The sequence below is a fragment of the Gymnodraco acuticeps genome, unplaced genomic scaffold (assembly GCF_902827175.1).
Source record: "Gymnodraco acuticeps unplaced genomic scaffold, fGymAcu1.1, whole genome shotgun sequence".
Classification (NCBI taxonomy): domain Eukaryota; kingdom Metazoa; phylum Chordata; class Actinopteri; order Perciformes; family Bathydraconidae; genus Gymnodraco; species Gymnodraco acuticeps.
Genome location: NW_022991063.1, coordinates 351,897 through 372,705, shown reverse-complemented (window position 1 = coordinate 372,705; position 20,809 = coordinate 351,897). Strand labels below are relative to the sequence as shown.

The window sequence follows — 20,809 nt, the reverse complement described above, 5'->3', positions numbered from 1 at the left end:
TGTTTTAAGCTGTACTATCTCAACACATTTTAATAGATTGAGTTTTTTTAAATATGGGAGTTGTGTGTTCATATTTACCAACACCACAGACTATTCGTAACACTTTTTTTTGGGATGTTATTATTTTTTGTAGATTTGTTGAGTAAGTGTTTCCCCATATTCCATCCATCCATCCATCTTCTCCCGCTTATCCGTGGTCGGGTCGCGGGGGTAGCAGTTCCAGCAGAGAGCCCCAAACTTTCTTTTCCCTGGCGACATCAACCAGCTCTGACTGGGGGATCCCAAGGCGCTCCCAGGCCAGCGAAGAGATATAATCCCTCCACCTGGTCCTAGGTCTACCCCTTGGTCTCTTCCCAGCTGGACGTGCCTGGAACACCTCCCTAGGGAGGCGCCCAGGTGGCATCCTAACTAGGTGCCCGAACCACCTCAACTGGCTCCTTTCGACGCGAAGGAGGAGCGGCTCAACTCCGAGTCCCTCCCTGATGACCGAACTTCTCACCTTATCCCTAAGGGAGACACCAGCCACCCTGCGGAGAAAACCCATCTCGGCCGCTTGTATCCGCGATCTCGTTCTTTCGGTCATGACCCATCCTTCATGACCATAGGTGAGGGTAGGAACGAAAATGGCCCGGAAGACCGAGAGCTTTGCCTTCTGGCTCAGCTCCCTTTTCGTCACAACGGTGCGGTAAAGCGACTGCAGTACCGCTCCCGCTGCTCCGATTCTCCGGCCCATCTCACGCTCCATTGTTCCCTCACTCGAGAACAAGACCCCGAGATACTTGAACTCCTTCACTTGGGGTAAGGACTCATTCCCTACCTGGAGTGGACAGTCCATCGGTTTCCTGCTGAGAACCATGGCCTCAGATTTGGAGGTGCTGATCCTCATCCCAGCCGCTTCACACTCGGTTGCGAACCGATCCAGTGAGTGCTGAAGGTCGCAGACCGATGAAGCCATTAGAACCACATCATCTGCAAAAAGCAGTGGTGCAATCCTTAGTCCACCGAACTGCAGACCCCCTCCCCCATGACTACGCCTCGAAATCCGATCCATGTATATTACAAACAGGATTGGTGACAAAGCGCAGCCCTGGCGGAGGCCAACCCTCACCGGAAATGGGTCCGACTTACTGCCGAGGACCCGGACACAGCTCTCGCTTTGGGAGTACAGAGATTGGATGGCCCTGAGTAGAGACCCCCTCACCCCATACTCCCGCAGCACCTCCCACAGTAACTCCCTGGGAACTCGGTCATACGCCTTCTCCAAGTCTACAAAACACATGTAGACCGGATAAGCGTACTCCCAGGCCCCCTCCAGGATCCTTGCGAGAGTAAAAAGCTGATCCGTCGTTCCACGACCAGGACGGAATCCGCATTGTTCCTCCTCAATCTGAGGTTCGACAATCGGCCTGACCCTCCTTTCGAGTACCTTAGAGTAAACTTTCCCGGGGAGGCTGAGTAGTGTGATGCCTCTGTAATTGGCACACACCCTCTGATCCCCCTTTTTAAATAGGGGAACCACCACCCCGGTCTGCCACTCCTTCGGTACTGTTTCCGACTTCCACGCAACGTTGATGAGACGTGTCAACCATGACAGTCCCTCAACACCCAGAGCCTTCAGCATTTCCGGGCGGATCTCATCCACCCCCGGGGCTTTGCCACTGTGGAGTTGTTTGACGACCTCAGTGACCTCCCCCCGGGAGATTGGTGTTGATCCCCCGTCATACTCCAGCTCTGCCTCTAACATAGAGGGCGGAGTTGTCGGGTTCAGGAGTTCCTCAAAGTGTTCCTTCCAACGCCCTAACACTCCATCAGTTGAGGTCAACAACGTCCCATCCTTACTGTACACAGCTTGGATGGTTCCCTGCTTCCCCCTCCTGAGGTGTCGGACAGTTTTCCAGAACAACTTTGGTGCCGCCCGAAAGTCCTTCTCCATGTCTTCTCCGAACTTCTCCCACACCCGCTGCTTTGCCTCGGCCACGGATGAGGCTGCTGCCCTTCGGGCCTGTCGGTACCTTGCAACTGCCTCGGGAGTCCCCCGGGATAACAAATCCCTGAAGGCCTCCTTCTTCAGTCGGACGGCTTCCCTGACCACCGGTGTCCACCAGGAGGTTCGAGGGTTACCGCCCCTTGAGGCACCTAGGACCTTGAGACCACAGCTCCCCGCCGCGGCTTCGGCAATAGAGGCTTTGAACACCGACCACTCTGGTTCAATGTCCCCAACCTCCACAGGAATGCCCGAAAAGCTCCGCCGGAGGTGTGAGTTGAAGGCCTCCTGAACTTGGGCCTCCTCCAGACGTTCCCAGTTCACCCGAACTACACGTTTGGGCTTACCAGGTCTATCCAGAGGCTTCCCCCGCCACTCGACCCAACTCACCACCAGATGGTGATCAGTTGACAACTCCGCCCCTCTCTTTACCCGAGTGTCCAAAACATACGGCCTCAGGTCCGATGATACGATAACGAAATCGATCATGGACCTTCTGCCTAGGGTGCTCTGGTACCACGTACACTTATGAGCATCCTTATGTTCGAACATGGTGTTTGTTATGGCCAATCCATGACTAGCACAGAAGTCCAGTAACAAACCACCACTCCGGTTCAGATCAGGGGGGCCGTTCCTCCCAATCACGCCCCTCCAAGTGTCTCCATCATTGCCCACATGTGCGTTGAAGTCTCCCAGCAAGATTAAAGAGTCCCCTTCAGGAGCCCCATACAGGACTCTTTCCAGGGTCTCCAAGAAGGCCGTATACTCTGAACTGCTGTTGGGTGCATAAGCACACACAACAGTCAGAGTTTTCCCCCCCATAACCCGCAGGCGTAGGGAGGCGACCCTCTCGTCCACTGGGGTAAACTCCAACAAAGAAGCACCTAACCGGGGACTTGTGAGTATCCCCACACCCGCCCGGCGCCTCACACCTTGAGCAACTCCGGAGAAGAATAGAGTCCAACCCCTATCCAGAAGTAAGGTTCCAGAGCCGACGCTGTGCGTAGAGGTGAGCCCAACCAGATCCAACTGGTAACGCTCCACCTCCCGCACAAGCTCCGGCTCCTTCCCCCCCAGAGAGGTGACGTTCCACGTCCCCAAAGCCAGCTTCTGTCGCCCGGGTCTGGTCCGTCGAGACCCTCCGCTTTCACTGCCACCCTTCTGGCAGCGCACCCGACCCCATCGCTGTTTCCCGTAGGTGGTGGGCCCGCGGGACGGAGAAGCGGAGGTGTTGCCCACGTTGCCTTTTCGGGCTGGGCCCGGCCGGGCTCCGTGGCAAGCCCGGCCACCAGACGCTCGCCGACGAGTCCTCCTTCTGGGCCTGGCTCCAGAAGGGGACCCCGGGCTTCCTCCGGGCCGGGTATCCTCACTTCTTGTATCGTCTTTTCATGAGGTCTTTTGTTTCCCCATATTTCGGAGCAGTATTAAAGTTAAGGGAGAAATAGACTGGTATAAAGAGTATATTTTCTTCAAGAATGTTCTTAGTATGATACAAAATACCTATTGTTTTTGACAGTTTAGTCTGTATATAAGTTATATAGTGCTTCCAATTGAGTTTTTCGTCAACAAGCAGTCCTAAAAATGTACATGCACCAACTGTTTCTATCTCTGTATTGCAAATCCGTATAATGCAGTCATTTCTACTCTCAGACTTTGTATTGAATAACATGTAATTTGTTTTGGCCACATTAAGGGATAATTTATTAACTGCAAACCAGTTACATAGTATTTTTAATTCTGCATTCACAATTTTAACAAGATCGCCAAGATTATGATGGGAGTAGAGAATTCAAAGTTCAGGTTCAGCCTCAATATATCTGGGGAGAATTAAAATGAGCCGTCTTTATTTGTAGACAGCCAAGCCCCCTCCTGTGAGTGTTCGGTGAAGCATGATATGCTTACAAATCCAATGTAGGATATACACATGCCTAAACTGCAATGATAGCAAAGCTGTGGCTTGGGTTTTTGGGGTAATAAAGTCCAAATCATCGTTGGGCTGACAGCTGAGAAAATGCTGCATCTCTTGCATTTATTGACATAGAGGAGCCTTATTGTTTACCTTTTTAATATCATTTTTTGTAATTTTCAATTGCTTGGTTTTCGTGAAATTAGCCTGTTTTCCTATTAAAGTGTAACAGATTGATGCATCTCCACAGATCATCTTAAAGGCTTCGGAATCCCCCCCATTGTAGTTAAAAAACTGTCAAAACTAGGGTCCCCAAACAGCATCTTGCATAGGGCCCCCAAAAAGCTAGAAACGGCCCTGATATAACTGGACTATTTTCAGTTAAGCTGAAACAATATCCAGATGTGCTTCTCCTATCATTTTGATCGGCTGCCCAATCAGCATCACTGTATCCCTCAAGCTTTAGACTTTCCTCACTTTTCTTGTAATGTAGCTCTTGGTCTATTGTACCCTTTAGATACCCCAACAGTTGTTTTGCTGCAGCCCAATGTTGTTGTTTTGGTTCTGCTAAGTGTTGTGATAGTTTACTCACAATCCAGCTCAGATCAGATCTAGTACATGTCATAATGTATATCAAGCTACCTACTATCTCTCTGTATCCTGTTGAATCGATAACTTCACCCTCAGTATCAAAATGTAACTTTTGCTCGCATGGAGTTGACCTTGGTTTGCACTCTGACATGCCAAACCTCTCTAGCATCTTTGCTATGTGTCTCTTTTGGCTCATTTTGATCTCCCCCTCACTCTGTGTAAAGTTGACACCTAGGAAGTGTTTAAGTTCACCCAAATCTTTCATTTTAAACTTCCTCTTCAACATCTCTTTGACATCACTGAGTGAGCCGTTGTTATTGGCCGTTATAAGTAGGTCATCTACCCATATCAACAGAATAACTCTTTCTTTCTCAGACTCTTTTCTGTAGACACAATGATCAGCATCATTTTTACACAAACCCATTCTCTGTAAGATGATCATGCAGTAACTTGTTCCAGTTTCGCCCCGGGTTGCTTCAAACCATACAATGAGTTTGCACACTAAGTGTTCCCCTGTTTTGGATTCTGCCTCAAAACCTTCGGGCTGTTCCATATATAACTCGCAGTCTATTGGTGCATGGAGATAAGCTGTCTTCACATCCATTTGGTGTAGGATAATATCATCCTGTATAGCCACCTGCATCAATGTACGTACAGAAGTCATATTTGCTGTCTTTTGAGTACCATCTGTCTGGATCAGACTAGCCTCAATATTCTCCTCACTATAGGACTGTACACACATTAGGCTCTCTCTGATTCTGGTTCACCATTTTTGTCCATGCTGGTGTTTTGGGAATAGTTTCTCCATAAGTGTCATCATCAATATAATGATTTGTCTGAGTCTGACTATCTGCGCTACTCGTGGTGATGCATTTGACCAGCCTATGTTTCAGGACTTTCCCTATCTCAGGATAAAATACTTGGAATGCTGGGCTATATTTGTCATATCCTACAAAAATACCCTTTGCACATCTAGAATCTAGCTTCTTCTTATCCTGCTTATACCCGTAGCATTCAGAGCCAAATATTTTCATGTTGGAGAAGTTGGGTGTTTTGCCAGTAAAAACACGGTATGGTGTCTGCTCTAGACGCTTACAGTAACACCTGTTACGTATCTGCTCTGCTGTCTGTTCAGCATATGTCCATAACTGCTTTGGGAGTTTACTCTCCAATAGCATGCATCGTGACATCTCAAATAAGGTCCTCCAACCTCTCTCAGCAGTACCGTTCTGGTGAGGTGAGTAGGGGGCACTTGTCTCGTGCCTTATCCCTTTCGTCCTAAGTAAAGTTTGAAACTCATGCCCGGTAAATTCAGTACCGTTGTCAGATCTTATGCTCTTAATGTGTCCATATGGAGCAGTATCCGCTATGAATTTTTCCGTAGCTTTTGCTGTATCACTCCCTGCGTACATATTTCACAGTTATGGTTAGACATGTCATGTTTCCCTTTGATCGACATACCTTTAACCACTTTCTCAAGTTTAGACACATCCTCAAAATTACAATGACCAAGTATTCTATGCCATGTCTGGATGTCATGACAACCATTACAAACATCATCAGTATTTTCATCCTCTACTGTGCTAAGGTAATATAGCCCACCATACACATCCATTTTAAACTTGGTACCATTTTGATGAATCAGCCAATCATCACCGTCCTTGAAGCGGACCTCAGCTCCGCTGGCTGTCGCTGCTTTCACGGAGAAAATGTCCTGTGGAAAAGATGGGATGTAAAGCGCTCGTTTGAGCCTCGTTTTCACTTGCCGTCCCTCGCTGTCGAGCAGAACAACTTCGGCTTCTCCTCTCATCTTCGCCATCCCGGTCGTTTTCGTTCCATCTGCCAGCTCTATCACATGGTCCTCGGGTCTAAAGCTCTTATCGATTGTCTTAAACTTTGCCGGGTCATTAATCATGTGTGTCGTGGCACCACAGTCGACCATAAGACCTCTCCTATTTCCTACTTGATTCTGACAGTCACTTATTTTGAAAAAGAATGATGCACCGGTATCATCCTCCGTGTTTCCGTCTGCCTTCTTCACCTGATCACGGCCAAGCCCTCTGCCTCGCCCCCTTCCTCGGTGTGGCATGTCCCACCGTCAATCCTCTCGCCTCGCTTGGATCTCGTTAGGGCATGTCCTAGCCATATGCCCCATCTTTCCGCATGTGTAGCATTCAGTGTCGGCTAAGTCCATCTTCTTCCCTCTTCCACGTCCTCGTGTCCTCGCCCCGCTAGTCCTCATAACGCCGTCTTCGTCCGCATTCATGTCACTCGTCCTATATTTGTCAGTGCTCTCATAGCTCCGCAGTTTAGCGTTGAACTCACCGAACGTTAGACGGTCGTTGGTTTGAGTGACGTGCACGACAAACGGGTTGAATGAGTCCGGTAACCCCTTCACTACCATGGCAATCTGCAACCCGTCACTGATATTTCTTCGGCCCTTCTCAAAGACGTGAATATAGTCTCCGCTCTAATAATATAATCAGTAACAGTCTCGTTGCTTGCTTTGTGGAGAGAAGAGAGTTCACAGTACAGGCTCACGACTCGTGGTTTGTCCTTTCCTGCGTAGTGCTCTCGGAGTATTGCCAACGCTTTTCTTCCATCTCGTTTCGCGTCTCTCATTATGAGTGATAAACTCTTATTATCTAGACACTGCACTAATTCAGCATATGCTTCTGCATTCTTTGTTGCGTCTTCTTCAAGTGCTTGTTCGTCGTTGTAGTCTATCGCTGGCTCTTCCAGGATAACTTCACTGAGGCTGCGCCAAAAACCTCGTCTCCCATAACTCAAAGTTTTTCTCGTCACCGTTGAATAACAACTTAAACCACCTTTGGCCTCCTTGACTGGGCCCATAACCTGTTGCGTGAGACATTATATTCAGCAGAAGTCTCCACGTTTGCAGTCAGCCAAAGTAGTTTGTAAGTATGCTAACGGACAAAAAAACACACGACCACATCGCTCAGAGTTTGGCCTGTGTAAGTAATTCAAGAACCCTGAAGGCAGGAGAGACTGAAAAGAGTCAAGGGAAGCTTATCAAAGTTAACAGTATTTAATCACACGCAAGATGCGGTGGTGTACAAAATGAAATTGCAAGCGGAGACCCTCTCCCCATCTCCCGTCAGCCCAGGTCATGGATGTATAATAAGAACTGGATACAGCATGGGAGGCGGGGCCTCATTCATTCCTATGAGAGTTGCTCAATGGCGCATGATGACAAAATGGCCCAACTTTTGAGAGAGCGAAACGTCACAGATTACCTGGCATGCCTGAGAAGTACCCGTATGTGCGCTCATAGAGCATGCACAACTTTAACCACCAAAAGGCTCGTTCACATTAAGCACGTGAATTTGCGTACACGTAACAGCACCGCGCGTTCATGACAGCATGGTACTGGATTTATATTAACGAGGCGGCAGTTAGCAGCTAGCGGCTAGCTAGTAAATTATGCTAAGTTACACATCAATCGTTATGTACTTTTATATTACGCTGACATCAGGATCTAGTGATATCCAAGCAACAGAGCTTCATTTAGCATGATACTTGTGTGGGTTGTACATGAAACCACTTGGTAATATATAAAAATGTATATGTTGAAGCCTGTTATGATCAATTGTGAGTTAAAACTTTATCTAAAAATTAAAGCTGATGATAAATTACTGTGGTGGAGTTAAAATAACAATAGCCTATTTCTTTTTAACTGTGATTATTCATGTTAAGTAGCCCACAAGTAACTAAAACAATTGCAAGTGCAATAAGAAGCTACAGGAACGTTAATCTACGTCGGTAATATTAACTTTATTTAATACAACATTTACGGTACACGATTTACATCATAGGCCTACAGCCCATGTAGTATAATATTTTACAAATGATGAATTACAGCAAACATGTGCAATATATCCATTATTACAGCTCCGTGGGCTGGCAGTAAGGCGATATGGTCCGTTGTTATTGTGCATCCATGGGTAAAGAGAAACTCATGTAGTACTGAACACGTAACATGAACGTGCCGGGCGGCGCGGTCCCGTGGGTTAGATGCGCGTTCATAATGCCGAGGGAAATAACTCTCAGAATAACGTTATTGGCACATTTTTACAACTTGAGGAACGAATGTTTTTAATAAGGGCTATACAAACGTTCATACTGGGTAGTTTATTTAGTTTAAAAAAAATTACCCAACGAGTTACAGACCACTCTTTCCCCATGTAAGTCAATGGGAAAAAGTGTTTCCGGGCCCAGCAACCTAAAGGAAGTGTAGTACCGCCGTTTGACCAGCACGAATATTCTCATCACACTCCGGCGCACTTCCTGGGGGCTTGGCCCAGGTCAGCAGGTAGAAGAGGTCTTGGTTTGCTCTTCCTGTTGTCATCTGAGGTCTTCTCCTATTGGCCGGCGTCGTCGGGGGGCGGGTCCAATGCAATTCCTGCCTTTTTCTGTTGTTAAATTACACCATTCTGGTGTCTGTGGTTATTTAAACATTCCCTGATAAACGTTATTCAGCGGCAATAAATGAGTGCTAAACCCAGTGTGCTCAGTGTACAACATCACATGTCATTTCACCTTTGATTCACGGTTTGAAAATGCAGCATTTCGCCACATACTAATGCTAACCGGAAGTGAAGAATTTTCAGAATAAAAGTATTGAGTTAATAGTTAGTATGAACTTCCGGTTTTTCAGAATAAAACTGATTTAAATGAAACAGTGTATTTAATTCAAATTACGCCATATCCACATTGATTTTAATTTCTAACACCTGGAGTACGGACCGTTTATTGTATCTGCGCATGCTCATTAGCATCACCACGTTTCAGGCACATTCTGATGATGTCATACACATGAACTGAAACATGACTTTGTTATTATACAAATATGCTTAACACAGCGTCGTAGGACCGGAAAGCCGGAGTTTTCCCTGAAGTTAGCCCGCTAAACGAAAATCCTGCTTCGTAGTACAGGCCTCTGGCCAACAAAACAATTCCTCAATAGCACAGCAGAGCCCACCACATTTTGAAGTTCACTCCACCATTTTGACTTCTAGAGAAGCTTTAGATCCATGTTAAACTTAAATTATGGGGGAAATAAAGTGGTGAGTATTTGCCGAGTGCATGAATTTAAAGCAACCAGAGCTGAAGAATAGTTAAATAAGAGATTAACTACAATTGGATTTCAGCCAGACTGCCAGTATGACCAAAACTCTGTATTCTTGGTGTTTTCCTGTGGTTCCAAGACTTAATAACACCAATCTGATCATACAATATCTGTCTTTTGGACAAACCCAGAAAGCCCCTCAATCAGTCACTGGTTAAAAACCTCTCTCATTGTCTGGCCTTAGAGAAATGGACCTCTGCCATAAGGGAAAGCCTGATGGCTTCTATAGAACATGGGGGAAATGCTCACACTTGTTGGAAAGGAACTATACGACCTGGTAAATTAGTATGCAAGATATTATGGGATGTGAGGCAGCTTCTTATCTACCAGCTTTTTGACTTACTGTTTCAGCCTTTTAACAATTTCACATTAATCATTTACATTGTTTTGAGTTTCCTCTTTGAGTTCTTGTTCACTGGCAACATCTATAAAGTATATCTGTATGTTTTTGTATGTTATTCATTTAAGTATTACTATTTTTTCTTTTCTTGTAACTTTGTTGTATTTGTTTGTTTTGTTCTTCTTTGGGGGGTTATACATGTGTGTAATGTGTTTCTGGAAAAAACGAAATGCAATAAATATATTTGTCAAAACTTAATCAAATACATTACGACAGCTCACAGTTGATATTTGGAATTTCAACTGTTTTTTACTTTAAAAAAACTCAGCGTTGAATGTCAGCTCCCCTGTACACAAAAAGGCCATTTTACATTTCTGTTTTCTGTACAAATAAAACAAATTGAATACAACATACCACTTGTAGACTTGTAGAGGTGTTTGTAGGTGATTGTATTACCTTGAACAGAACATGGCTAGCTTTTTCCCTAGGTTCATATTTAGCTGTAGGCTAACGATGCTTGGTCTTTTTATACAAGAAAAAGAAAAGAATAATCCATATTGTTTCCTCCAATGTATGGTGGGGAGAAATGTCTGCATAACTCCAAGAAATGTGCTGAGTGGACTGAGCTGACCCTTTCGCTTCAGTGGTCGAACCAACTCTGACCGGTGTATGTTTTGGCGCTGTCACTTATGGGATCAGTTTACTAACTATTCCTCTCATTATTTCCACATAAATGAGGCACAATGATGTGCACCTCGGTCGTGTTTGGACCTTTTAGTCCAGTTAAGGACCTCGGCCTCTGCCGCATTTTGATTGGTTTGGACAAGCTGCGTGCCAGCCAAGTCTGTCACACCGGAAGGTCTCTTTCATTATTTTGAAATGCCACATTTGATTTTAATAACACAAAGGGTGAAAAGAAACTATTCCACTCTGCAAAGTTAACGAGGAATTTGCAATGTCCATCCTATTTGTCTTCATAAAACGTGTTTTGCTCGTTGAAATTGTTGCTCGCCACGCAGCAAGACATTAGCAGCCCATGATTTTATAAATAAATAAATAGATCCTTGAAGAAAAATCCAGCCAGAAAGTTCCAGGGATAGTTTTGGCAAGATACGCTTGTTTGCTTTTTTTGTGAGATAAGAAGACTCATTTTAATCTCAAGTGTAAGGAAATGGGTAGCCTAGCTTAGTATTTGAAAATGTATTGCAGGGGCTTCACTGTTAAAAAAAGGTCCACTACGAACCCCACACTTATTGAAACATATCACATTTGTTTGAAAGCCAAACCGAAATGAATACTGTCAAACTATATTCAACTATTCTATGTGTGTTCTGTCTGCCAAAAGAAACGTTTGCTTTTTGTATTAGCTTGGTGGGAGCCCTGCACACAGAAGCTCTCAATCTAAATCTATCTAAATGTGCAATGCCTCCACCAGCACTAGCTTTTTCAAGAAGATACGCATATTGATCACAGTACAGAATAAGTAGTAATATTATACAAAGTTATCTGTTCGTAACAAGGAACTCGAATAAATGATGACAAGTTGCCAGAAAATGTTTAATAGTAAATAAACTAATAATTCAGAAGTTGTTGAAACCCACAAAGTGTAAATGTATGAGTTTGAAAACATTCAGAATCTATTTTTAAAAAGGTGAGAAAATCAATCATTCAGATTGTGATATAGACGAAGTATGTATGTAGAGTGCCTGTAAAAAAAAATATATAGTCTGGAAATAAGAACTAGATCATGCTTCCAGTTGTACTTACACATTCTAAAATCAATGCTTCTATTTATTAGATTTTTCAAAACATTGTCCTTTTCTAAGAATGTGTATATCCAATAAAGAACCTAAATGGGGCTACAAGAGGACAATCTCATCCAATTGACTGATGGCCACTGACTACATCACAGAAGAGATCTTGGTAATGAAATCGTACCAACAAATGTATCTTCTGATTCAACTAAACGTCTAAAGTGATTTGTTTTGTTCAGGTTTAAATTGACCTAAAGGATGATGCATGACTTTCTTTCTAAAGAAAACAGGATGTCAGTGTTTTAAATGTGTTAAATCCAGGTCTTCTTTCACAGCTGAGTCGAAATTACTGATGCAATTCATTCCAGGAATATCCCAGTGAAGAGTGAGGCTTGATAAATAGATGGCTTGACCTGTAGATATTCTGGCTCCATGTTAGAACTCAATGCAGCCAGAGGCTCGTAGAGCTCTGGGGACATCTAGTGGGGGTCTGACTTCATGATGGAAGGATGTTGCTCTGAAACCTGTCCTGACTAGACCCAGGGAGCAGTACAAAAACATGAGCCGTTTATATGTTGATCAAATAACACTTCGAGATATGTTAGAAATCAGATTTTAAGTGTAATTGTTACAAATATATTTAAAGCAAGTAATTAGCTATGACAGCCATGTTTTATTTTCAGAGCAATTAGCTTAATTATACATACAATAGATGTTCATCACCATCTCCAGTGTTAACAAAGACACACCATGTATTGTAATACTGTACCATCCTTTTTAATAGGTTAAAGACAAGTTCTTCACGCAGGTTTAGTTCACCCGTATAAAGCAGGAATGCAGTCAGACTGCCATCATGCAATAAACCATCCATATTCCACAGTATGAAAAACATCAGACTGTGCCAGTCGTCTTTATTGAGAATCCAAAAATGACAACAGGATTGCCTAAGTGTGTTAGTCCAGTGGCTAACAAAACCTGCTGGAACATGCAAGAACACAGGGCAGAAACTAATGGCTTGTGAGCTTCAGGTGGTTCCAATCATGACAACTCTTGATAATTGCAGGCTGTGGTTGTTCAGTGTTAATCCTTTAAACTGGTCTAGATTAAAACCACTTCAGCCTGTATAACACCAGAAACGAGCTCATGAAAATGAAAGAACTGAAAACATACTGCAATCACCCAATAAGAGCTTTATTAAAACACTTTAAAACATGGGAATGCCACCAAAGCGAGGTTTAACTGCAGCAACAGGAGAACAAAAAAAGAAGCCAAAAACAAAATTGAGCTTCTCTGAAGCCACTTTTTAAAAATACCCCAGGTGAGTAAATGTAAGCCCAACCATACAAATAACTCCTAAAGGTGTTTCTAATCTAAGACATTTAACCACTTGATGCAAACTTCGTCCTGAGGTGGCACGACTTCCGGAGCACTTCAGGTTATACGGTCTTCTGCTGGCCCTTCTTTCCAATCAGAGACTTGTGGATGTGAGGGATCACACCTGGGAAACAGAGGACCAGACATTCATTAACAGCTGCACGTTACAGTTGGCCAATCATCTAATCAAAAAGCTAGTCAAAGGCTAAAAACCTCATCACTTTCCTCTGCACATGGACCAAATAAATAATATCTTCTCATGACTGAGTGCACAACTTAAAAAAGGTTTGTTATTTAAAGTTAATGGGCCTGCACCGAGAATAGTCATGATTATAGAAAACTAATCTGCTTGCTGGACTCTTGTCATTCTGGGGTAAATGCATTCATTTTAAGTTAGAAAAGTAATCAAATAAAAGTGCAACTCTAAATGTAAAAATAAGTTTCCATGTATTGGATAGTTTCGGTCACCATGGCGTCTGGAATGGGGTCATTTCACACCGTTTTATAGACTCAATTGTAATACATTAATCAACAAATGTAACATTATTGTATGAATGATAGGGCTCTTCTCCTTACCTCCGCCAGCAATAGTGGCCTTGATCAGTGAATCCAGCTCTTCATCTCCTCTAATGGCCAGCTGCAAGTGGCGGGGGGTAATACGCTTCACCTTAAGATCCTTTGATGCATTTCCTGCCAACTCCAGAACCTGAAAGACAGACAGGTTTTAGATGTACACGTTAGCCAGGAACGGCAGCTATCAGACAGATAAACTGTAGTCAGCGTTACCTCGGCCGTGAGGTATTCGAGGATAGCCGCGCTGTACACGGCTGCAGTGGCTCCCACTCTGCCGTGGCTGGTGGTTCTGGACTTCAGGTGTCTGTGGATACGACCCACTGGAAACTGCAGCGATACAATGAGCAGACATTGGTGGAGAGAAATAAAATGGATCAGTGGCCTGACGGTGAGAGACGGCCAACTGATGTCTAATGTTAGCTTGTTAGCGTTAGCACAGACAAATTAATGGATTTCAATAGACAAACCTGCAGTCCTGCTCTTTGAGAGCGCGAAATAGCCTTAGTCTTGGTCTTCCCAGAGTCTTTACCTGCCTTTCCACCAGCCTGGAAAACAAAAAGAGTTATTGGGCTTGCTGCCGCCCCATCTTGTATTACTGTGAAATAAAACCCTAACAAAGTTTACATATAACCGCAATTTAACAGTGTGTTACCCTTTATATCGCTCGATAAAAGCAGCCGATGAGGAAGCTAGCATGATTAGCTACTACAACAGCTAACGCTAGAGGCTAATAGTTAGCAGTTCAACAACATGCAAAGGGGCCTTTAACATGTATTGCCAACAACCCAAACGCAAACACAGGTTATCGATATGATATAACACTACGAAATGAAGTTCTTACCATGTTTAAAATCCACTAATAATTTCTTGAAGCTGCAGCACAAATCGGGTTTCTAGCTACCGAGCACTGACTATCGGTTTGGACTACAACCCCCACGCCTACAATGGTCCAGTATTTATAGCCAATCTTCATCCGGGTAACTACAGGGAGAGCACTAGCCAATCATTTTTCGTCGTGTGATTCCTGCCCGGGCAATCAGTAGCCAATGAATGAACATACCTCACTTCTTGGGGAGAGACGGCACATTTCCGTTCCAAGTAATGATGGGTAATGTAGTTGTGACATTTTTACTTTATCCCATACAGAAATAACAAGTTAATATTTAAACCCTGAAAACAGAATTATTTCAAAGGTTATTAATTTAGATAAGAAAGAAAATATAGAGTACATTAAGTTGTTGCGTCATCAGACCAAGAGAAAATGATAATGAAAATACCTTAATTCTATGTACTTTAAAAAGTGAAAGCAACAACTTTATCGAATCAGTGACTTGTAAGCAAATATATCCAACTTTCTTTAAAAAAACTACGTATCTTTGTCAAATATGTAATATGAAAAACTTCAACTTAAATCACCCCTCTCCTAAAATATGCCATTTGATCACATCCCTGTAGTACCTGTCTGTTCACACTTGTGTCTTCCATAAAATAGCCTATTTTTACAGATATGAGCTAGTCATATATTCTAAAAATTAAAGGTCTGAATTTAAAGGGCAGGTTTCCAACTGCACTAAACACTTTATTGATATGACTCACAGCATGTTCATTGTGCTGCTGTAGATCCTTCCTCAGGCCACACGGGGCAGTGAATGCTCATGGTTTGACTTACACTGTTTGTTGAAAAGCTATCCACTCTACTCCTAGCTCTCTTTAGTATAACTCCAAGTTATAGTAGAGTTAAAGTTTTGATAGCTTTACAGACGTGCAATAGGACAAATATGTTTATGAAAACTCAACACATATCCTCATATTTCATTCATTTGTGTGCTTTATTCATATTGTCATTATAATACAAATCTAATTGTGCTTAATTTGCTTTGGGGGTGACAATCGGTCAAAATCTGTGGTATTTATTACCTTTAAGAAAGCCCATTATCTAAAATCTATCTGATTTTTGTGCCAAAGTAAAACAATATATACCCTGATACCTTGCTTATTTGTTCATTTTAAACCTCTATAAAATGAAAATAAATACAACAAAGAAAAAAACTGTCAAAGAAATAGCCTAATATTGATTCTTTAATGCATATGTTGTTTAGTATGACCCACAAATGTATAAAAAAAGTTTCAAAACACTCATTTACACTTTTATTTGACTCAAAATCAGTTTAAGTATTGTTATGGTAGTGGGTGAAGTGTTATTATTTTGAGTCCACATTAGTTTATGAATGTGGTTGCTAGTGGTAATGATGTTATTTTGTAGATAACATTAGCAGCAGATAGAAGAAACCAGAGATATTTCAGTCTCATTTTCATCCTGTTCTACTGCAGCGTTAATGTGTGCAGGCAGGCAGGGCAGGGTGTGTGTCAGAATGTGATAAGACTATCTCTGTGTGTGTGTGTGTGTGTGTGTGTGTGTGTGTGTGTGTGTGTGTGTGTGTGTGTGTGTGTGTGTGTGGTGTGTGTGTGTGTGTGTGTGTGTGTGTGTGTGTGTGTGTGTGTGTGTGTGTGTGTGTGTGTGTGTGTGTGTGTGTGTGTGTGTGGGACAACATGCACAGCTGGTGGGGGGCTGGTCACGTCTAAATCACATACCATTCATTCCCAGGCACACTCCCCTCTCAGCAGTCATCACTCACTCTCTCCTCTGACCTCCACGCTCTCTCATTCCTAACGTCCTCTCTTCCTCAGTCACTGTCAATCAGTCCAACGTGTCTCTGTCCCCCAGCTTTACCCCTCTATTCCTGAACGTTTTGAAGTCTTTATCCCCCCATCTGTCTCAGTTTTCACTCTGAGTTCCTTCACTTGCAGTTTCTTTCTTTTGGTCACTCCCTTAGTCCCTGTTAGGTCAAAGGTGACTAAGAACTTTTTTCAGGACGTAGCTTATTAGTTAAACACCAGTGTCAGTGAAACTGGGAGCAAAACTAACATAGAAACTGAATATATGAAACCCCTGCTGTTTACAATTATTACCCATATTTGTTAGTAAGATAAGTGTGGCATTGTACCTCATGACCTCAGTGCTTCACTTGATACATCACAAGATGTTGTTGAATAGGACATTGCGTGTGAAACTAAACAGGAACTTAAGTGTAAGTCTAAGTGATGCAAAAGTTCAAACTGGTTCCACGTGGTCCAGTTATAGCTGTTTCTGGTTTGATGCTAGGGCCTTTATAACTCCCAAACTCTCGTGCAGGGCTATACTACTTATCATAACCCAACCATGATCTTTAGCTGGAATCAAATAGTTATGTTTAAATCTAAAAAGTCAAACCCATGATGGACTACACTGGATTTGCCAAAGAGCAAGCTTTCAGTGTGAAGAGTATGTGTTGTTTTTGCAACTTATTGCAAACAAAATACAGTAAACTCTTTCTGAAATCTGAAAGAGACCATGTCGGTGTTTCCAGGACACAGTATGTGTTCTTTATTCTTGTGATGATTGGCAATAGAAATATATTCGTGCACTTTGCTAAGTTATAGATAATAGTAGCAGCAGTTCTACAGAGTAATTCACTCCAAGCATTTCAATGCCTCTTTGGACACAAGAGATCGACCTTCAAGGTCCAACACATTTAGTTTACAACTGTTTAATGAGACGTCAACATATTTGAACTAAGGACTGAACAGTTTACCTCTCACAAAACTAAAGCCTGTTTGAAACTTCTGATCTGTTGCAGCGTGCGAGGCGTCCTACACATTATCCAGGACACATACTGGATTTTGTTTAGCCGTGTTGTCGGGGGAAAGGCTTTCCTCACATCTCTGTTTGTGGGCCAATCCTGATACCACTCCATTCCAGTTTCTTTACATAGGCTTGACTTAAGATTCAGTGGATTCACTCTTTGGTCATTACGACTGTAAATGGAACAACAACTGCCTTGTTCATAATACTTTAAATGATATCTTCCTCCTAAAAATCCAGAATCCTTATTCCAGAATTGTTCATTTTAAAAGTTTAACTGCCTCACACATGGAGTCTCTAACTCTATTTGCATTTTGGATTTTTTTTTATGGAGTGATTAAGTAATAACAGGACGGGTGAAAACTAAAACAGACATATAAAGACAAAAGATTTATTTGAAAAACCGAGGTACAGACAATGACAAACTACCAGGGGAGATTGAGGCAAACTTCATAAATAAAATAGAGAGAGAGAGAGAGAGAGAGAGAGAGAGAGAGAGAGAGAGAGAGAGAGAGAGAGAGAGAGAGAGAGAGAGAGAGAGAGAGGATAATAACAATATTATTGGGTTGCATATTGGACCATCTTGCTCCAGTAGTTGTAAACCTGCTGTGTTTAACGTAGTTCTTGTTAATACAAACACATCATGCAGTTGAATGGTTTATACAGTGGAGAGAAGATCAGAGGGTGTGTGTCTGCTCATAAAACAGAAGTGACAGGAAACCCTCAATGTCTCCACAACTCACTTGGGGAGGAACAAGAGGATGGGGAGGAAGAGAGTGGGAGCCCAGAGGACGAAGGGAGGGACAGAGAGCGTGAGAAAGTGTGATGTCACTCCGCCTGCTGCTGACTCTGGAAGAAACAAAAACACAAGAACAACGTTTGGTGGGAACATATTCCAGAGCTGTTTAACTGGGGCACAAAGGGTCAGGTATGCACCGACCTGAAAAACAAGGGGAATCATTAGCTCTGTCAAAAAGACTTTGATATTCAGTGAACTCATTTATAATCATTTCAAATCTGATTCCATTGTTAAAGCATGTGGGTCAATGAGGAGAATGAATATTCACTCTCATTAGCTGCCTCTTTTGTTGTCATCATGTTGGGTCTCTCAGAGAGGATATTCATATGTGTGTGTGAGTGTGTGTGTGTCAGCTCTTTCTGGCCTATTGTCTCCTCAGATGATCCACATGGGGAGGCTGTTAACGATCACCATATAGTCTAGCACTGTGAACCCTGAAATGTTGAGTACACCAAAGTGTTATGATAGAGATGTATAGCAGGGTCACATAGAAACTGCCGGATGCTAACCTGCACAATTAGCATTAATTGCGTTTATTAGCATGAATGGCATTATAGACTATGTAGAGCAGACTATATAGAGTGAAACTAACAGTGGAAAACCCACACAAAGAGATCCTAGTAGAACATATGTAGATTATACCCCACAGTGTTGGATCTGACGAACTGCGTAAGCTTTTGACAAGATTAAAGCCTTACCAGGGTTACAGGGAAAAGTCATACATATTCTTACCTGCAGTACTAATGATGTATCTTGTTTTAGTGAGTTGTCGAGTGTTGCACGTATTGAAAGCAAATATTTCCGCTTTATTCCAACGTAGTGGTACAGGCTATTAGTGCTCAAAGCGGGTACTAAAATACAATTGGAAGACTCAATAGAAATGTCTCTTTGCAGACATCATGAAACCAGATCATCCCCAGAGCATGTTGCTCCTCTGTTTAGCTTTCTCAGGTTAGGGTTGCGTCCATGAGTAGATGCATGCTTGGCATATCCAGCCATGCAGTGGGTTGGTTTGTGAACTACCTCTCTGAAAGGTCCCAATGTGTTCACTTTGATGGGCTGTCTTCTGAGTGATTAAACATTACTAATGGTGTTCCCCAAGGTTCTGTTTTAGGTCCGCTTTTATTCTCCATATACATTACATTACATTGCATTTAGCTGACACTTTTATCCAAAGCGACTTACAATAAGTACATTCGACCAGGAAGACACAACCTTGAAGAAAACAGAATCATATAAGTACATCAGGTTTCATAGAGCCAAAACATTTCAAGTGCTACTCAACTGGCTTTAGATAAGCCAGTCCTTTATTAGTATATAAGTGCTTTGTTAATAGTTCTATCGGTCGAAGTGGAGTCGAAAGAGATGAGTTTTCAGTCTGCGCCGGAAGATGTGCAAGCTATCTGCTGTCCTGATGTCAATGGGGAGCTCATTCCACCATCTTGGAGCCAGGATAGCAAACCCACGTGTTTTTGCAGATGGGAACTTGAGTCCCCCTTGCAGCGAGGGCGCAGCGAGTCGTTTGGCTGATGCAGAGCGTAGTGCACGCGCTGGGGTGTACGGTTTAACCATGTCCTGGATGTAGGAAGGGCCAGATCCATTCGCAGCATGGTAAGCAAGTACCAGTGTCTTGAAGTGGATTCTAGCAGTTACCGGAAGCCAGTGAAGGGAGCGGAGGAGCGGAGTGGTGTGGGAGAATTTAGGAAGGTTGAAGACCAGACGAGCCGCTGCATTCTGGATGAGCTGCAGAGGTCGGATGGCACATGCAGGTAGACCAGCCAGGAGGGAGTTGCAGTAGTCTAGGCGTGAGATGACGAGAGCCTGGACCAGAACCTGCGTCGCTTTCTGTGTCAGCTGGGGACGTATCTTCCTGATATATCAACAGTTTAGGTGAAAATGTGGATGAAGCTACTTTACATTTGTATGCGGATGATACCGTGATGTACTGTGCAGGTCCCTCCATTAAGGAGGCTGGTGTTAAATTACAGGCTGTTTTTAACATTATTCAGACTCAGCTCTCTGAGCTTAAGCTTATTTTAAATGTTGATAAAACCAAGGTAATGCTATTTTCAAAAGCTAAAAAGACTCCAGAGACTGCTTTGGATATTGTTACTATGCAAGGACAAGTACTTGAAGTGGTTACCTGTTATAAATACCTAGGTATCTGGCTTGATGATTGTCTTACTTTTATACTTCAGGTCATTAATCTGCTTAAACAGCTGAGGGTTAGACTAGGTTTCTTTTTTAGAAACAAGTCCTGTTTCTCTTTTGAAGCCAGGAAAAGGCTCTGTGACCTTTTGACCTGTGCTGGACTATGGTGATCTGATCTATATGAATGCACCTGCCCATTGCCTGGAAAAGTGCTAGGACTGTCTTAGGGAAGAAAGCTTTTAGTTGTGCAGCTCCACTAAATTGGAACAGTCTGCAAACATGTTTCAAACTGAGCACTTTGGTTTCCCTGCATCATTTTAAAACTCAGCTGGGTGACATGCTGTTTGATACTCATGGTACCTGTCTCTGTAAATAGAGTTTGTAAACTGTACCCTGTACATTATGTTGTATGTCATCCTTATTGTTGTTCTGTTGTTTTTATGTTACATGTGTAACTAATGTCCTGCAGGTCACCCTTGAAAAAGAGATCTTTTGATCTCAAGGGG

General features: G+C 43.0%; 1 protein-coding gene across 1 annotated transcript; it reads right to left on the bottom strand.

Annotated features, from left to right (window-relative positions):
- Nucleotides 1-12,485: 12,485 nt before the first annotated feature.
- Nucleotides 12,486-14,726, bottom strand: LOC117559916 (histone H2A.Z). Its single transcript, XM_034236638.1, has 5 exons — nt 14,513-14,726; nt 14,139-14,216; nt 13,885-13,998; nt 13,675-13,804; nt 12,486-13,222 (listed from the first exon to the last, which is right to left on the bottom strand). Exons 1-5 carry the CDS (start codon nt 14,513-14,515, stop codon nt 13,161-13,163), a joined length of 387 nt encoding a protein of 128 aa, XP_034092529.1. The 5' UTR covers nt 14,516-14,726; the 3' UTR covers nt 12,486-13,160.
- Nucleotides 14,727-20,809: the final 6,083 nt, after the last annotated feature.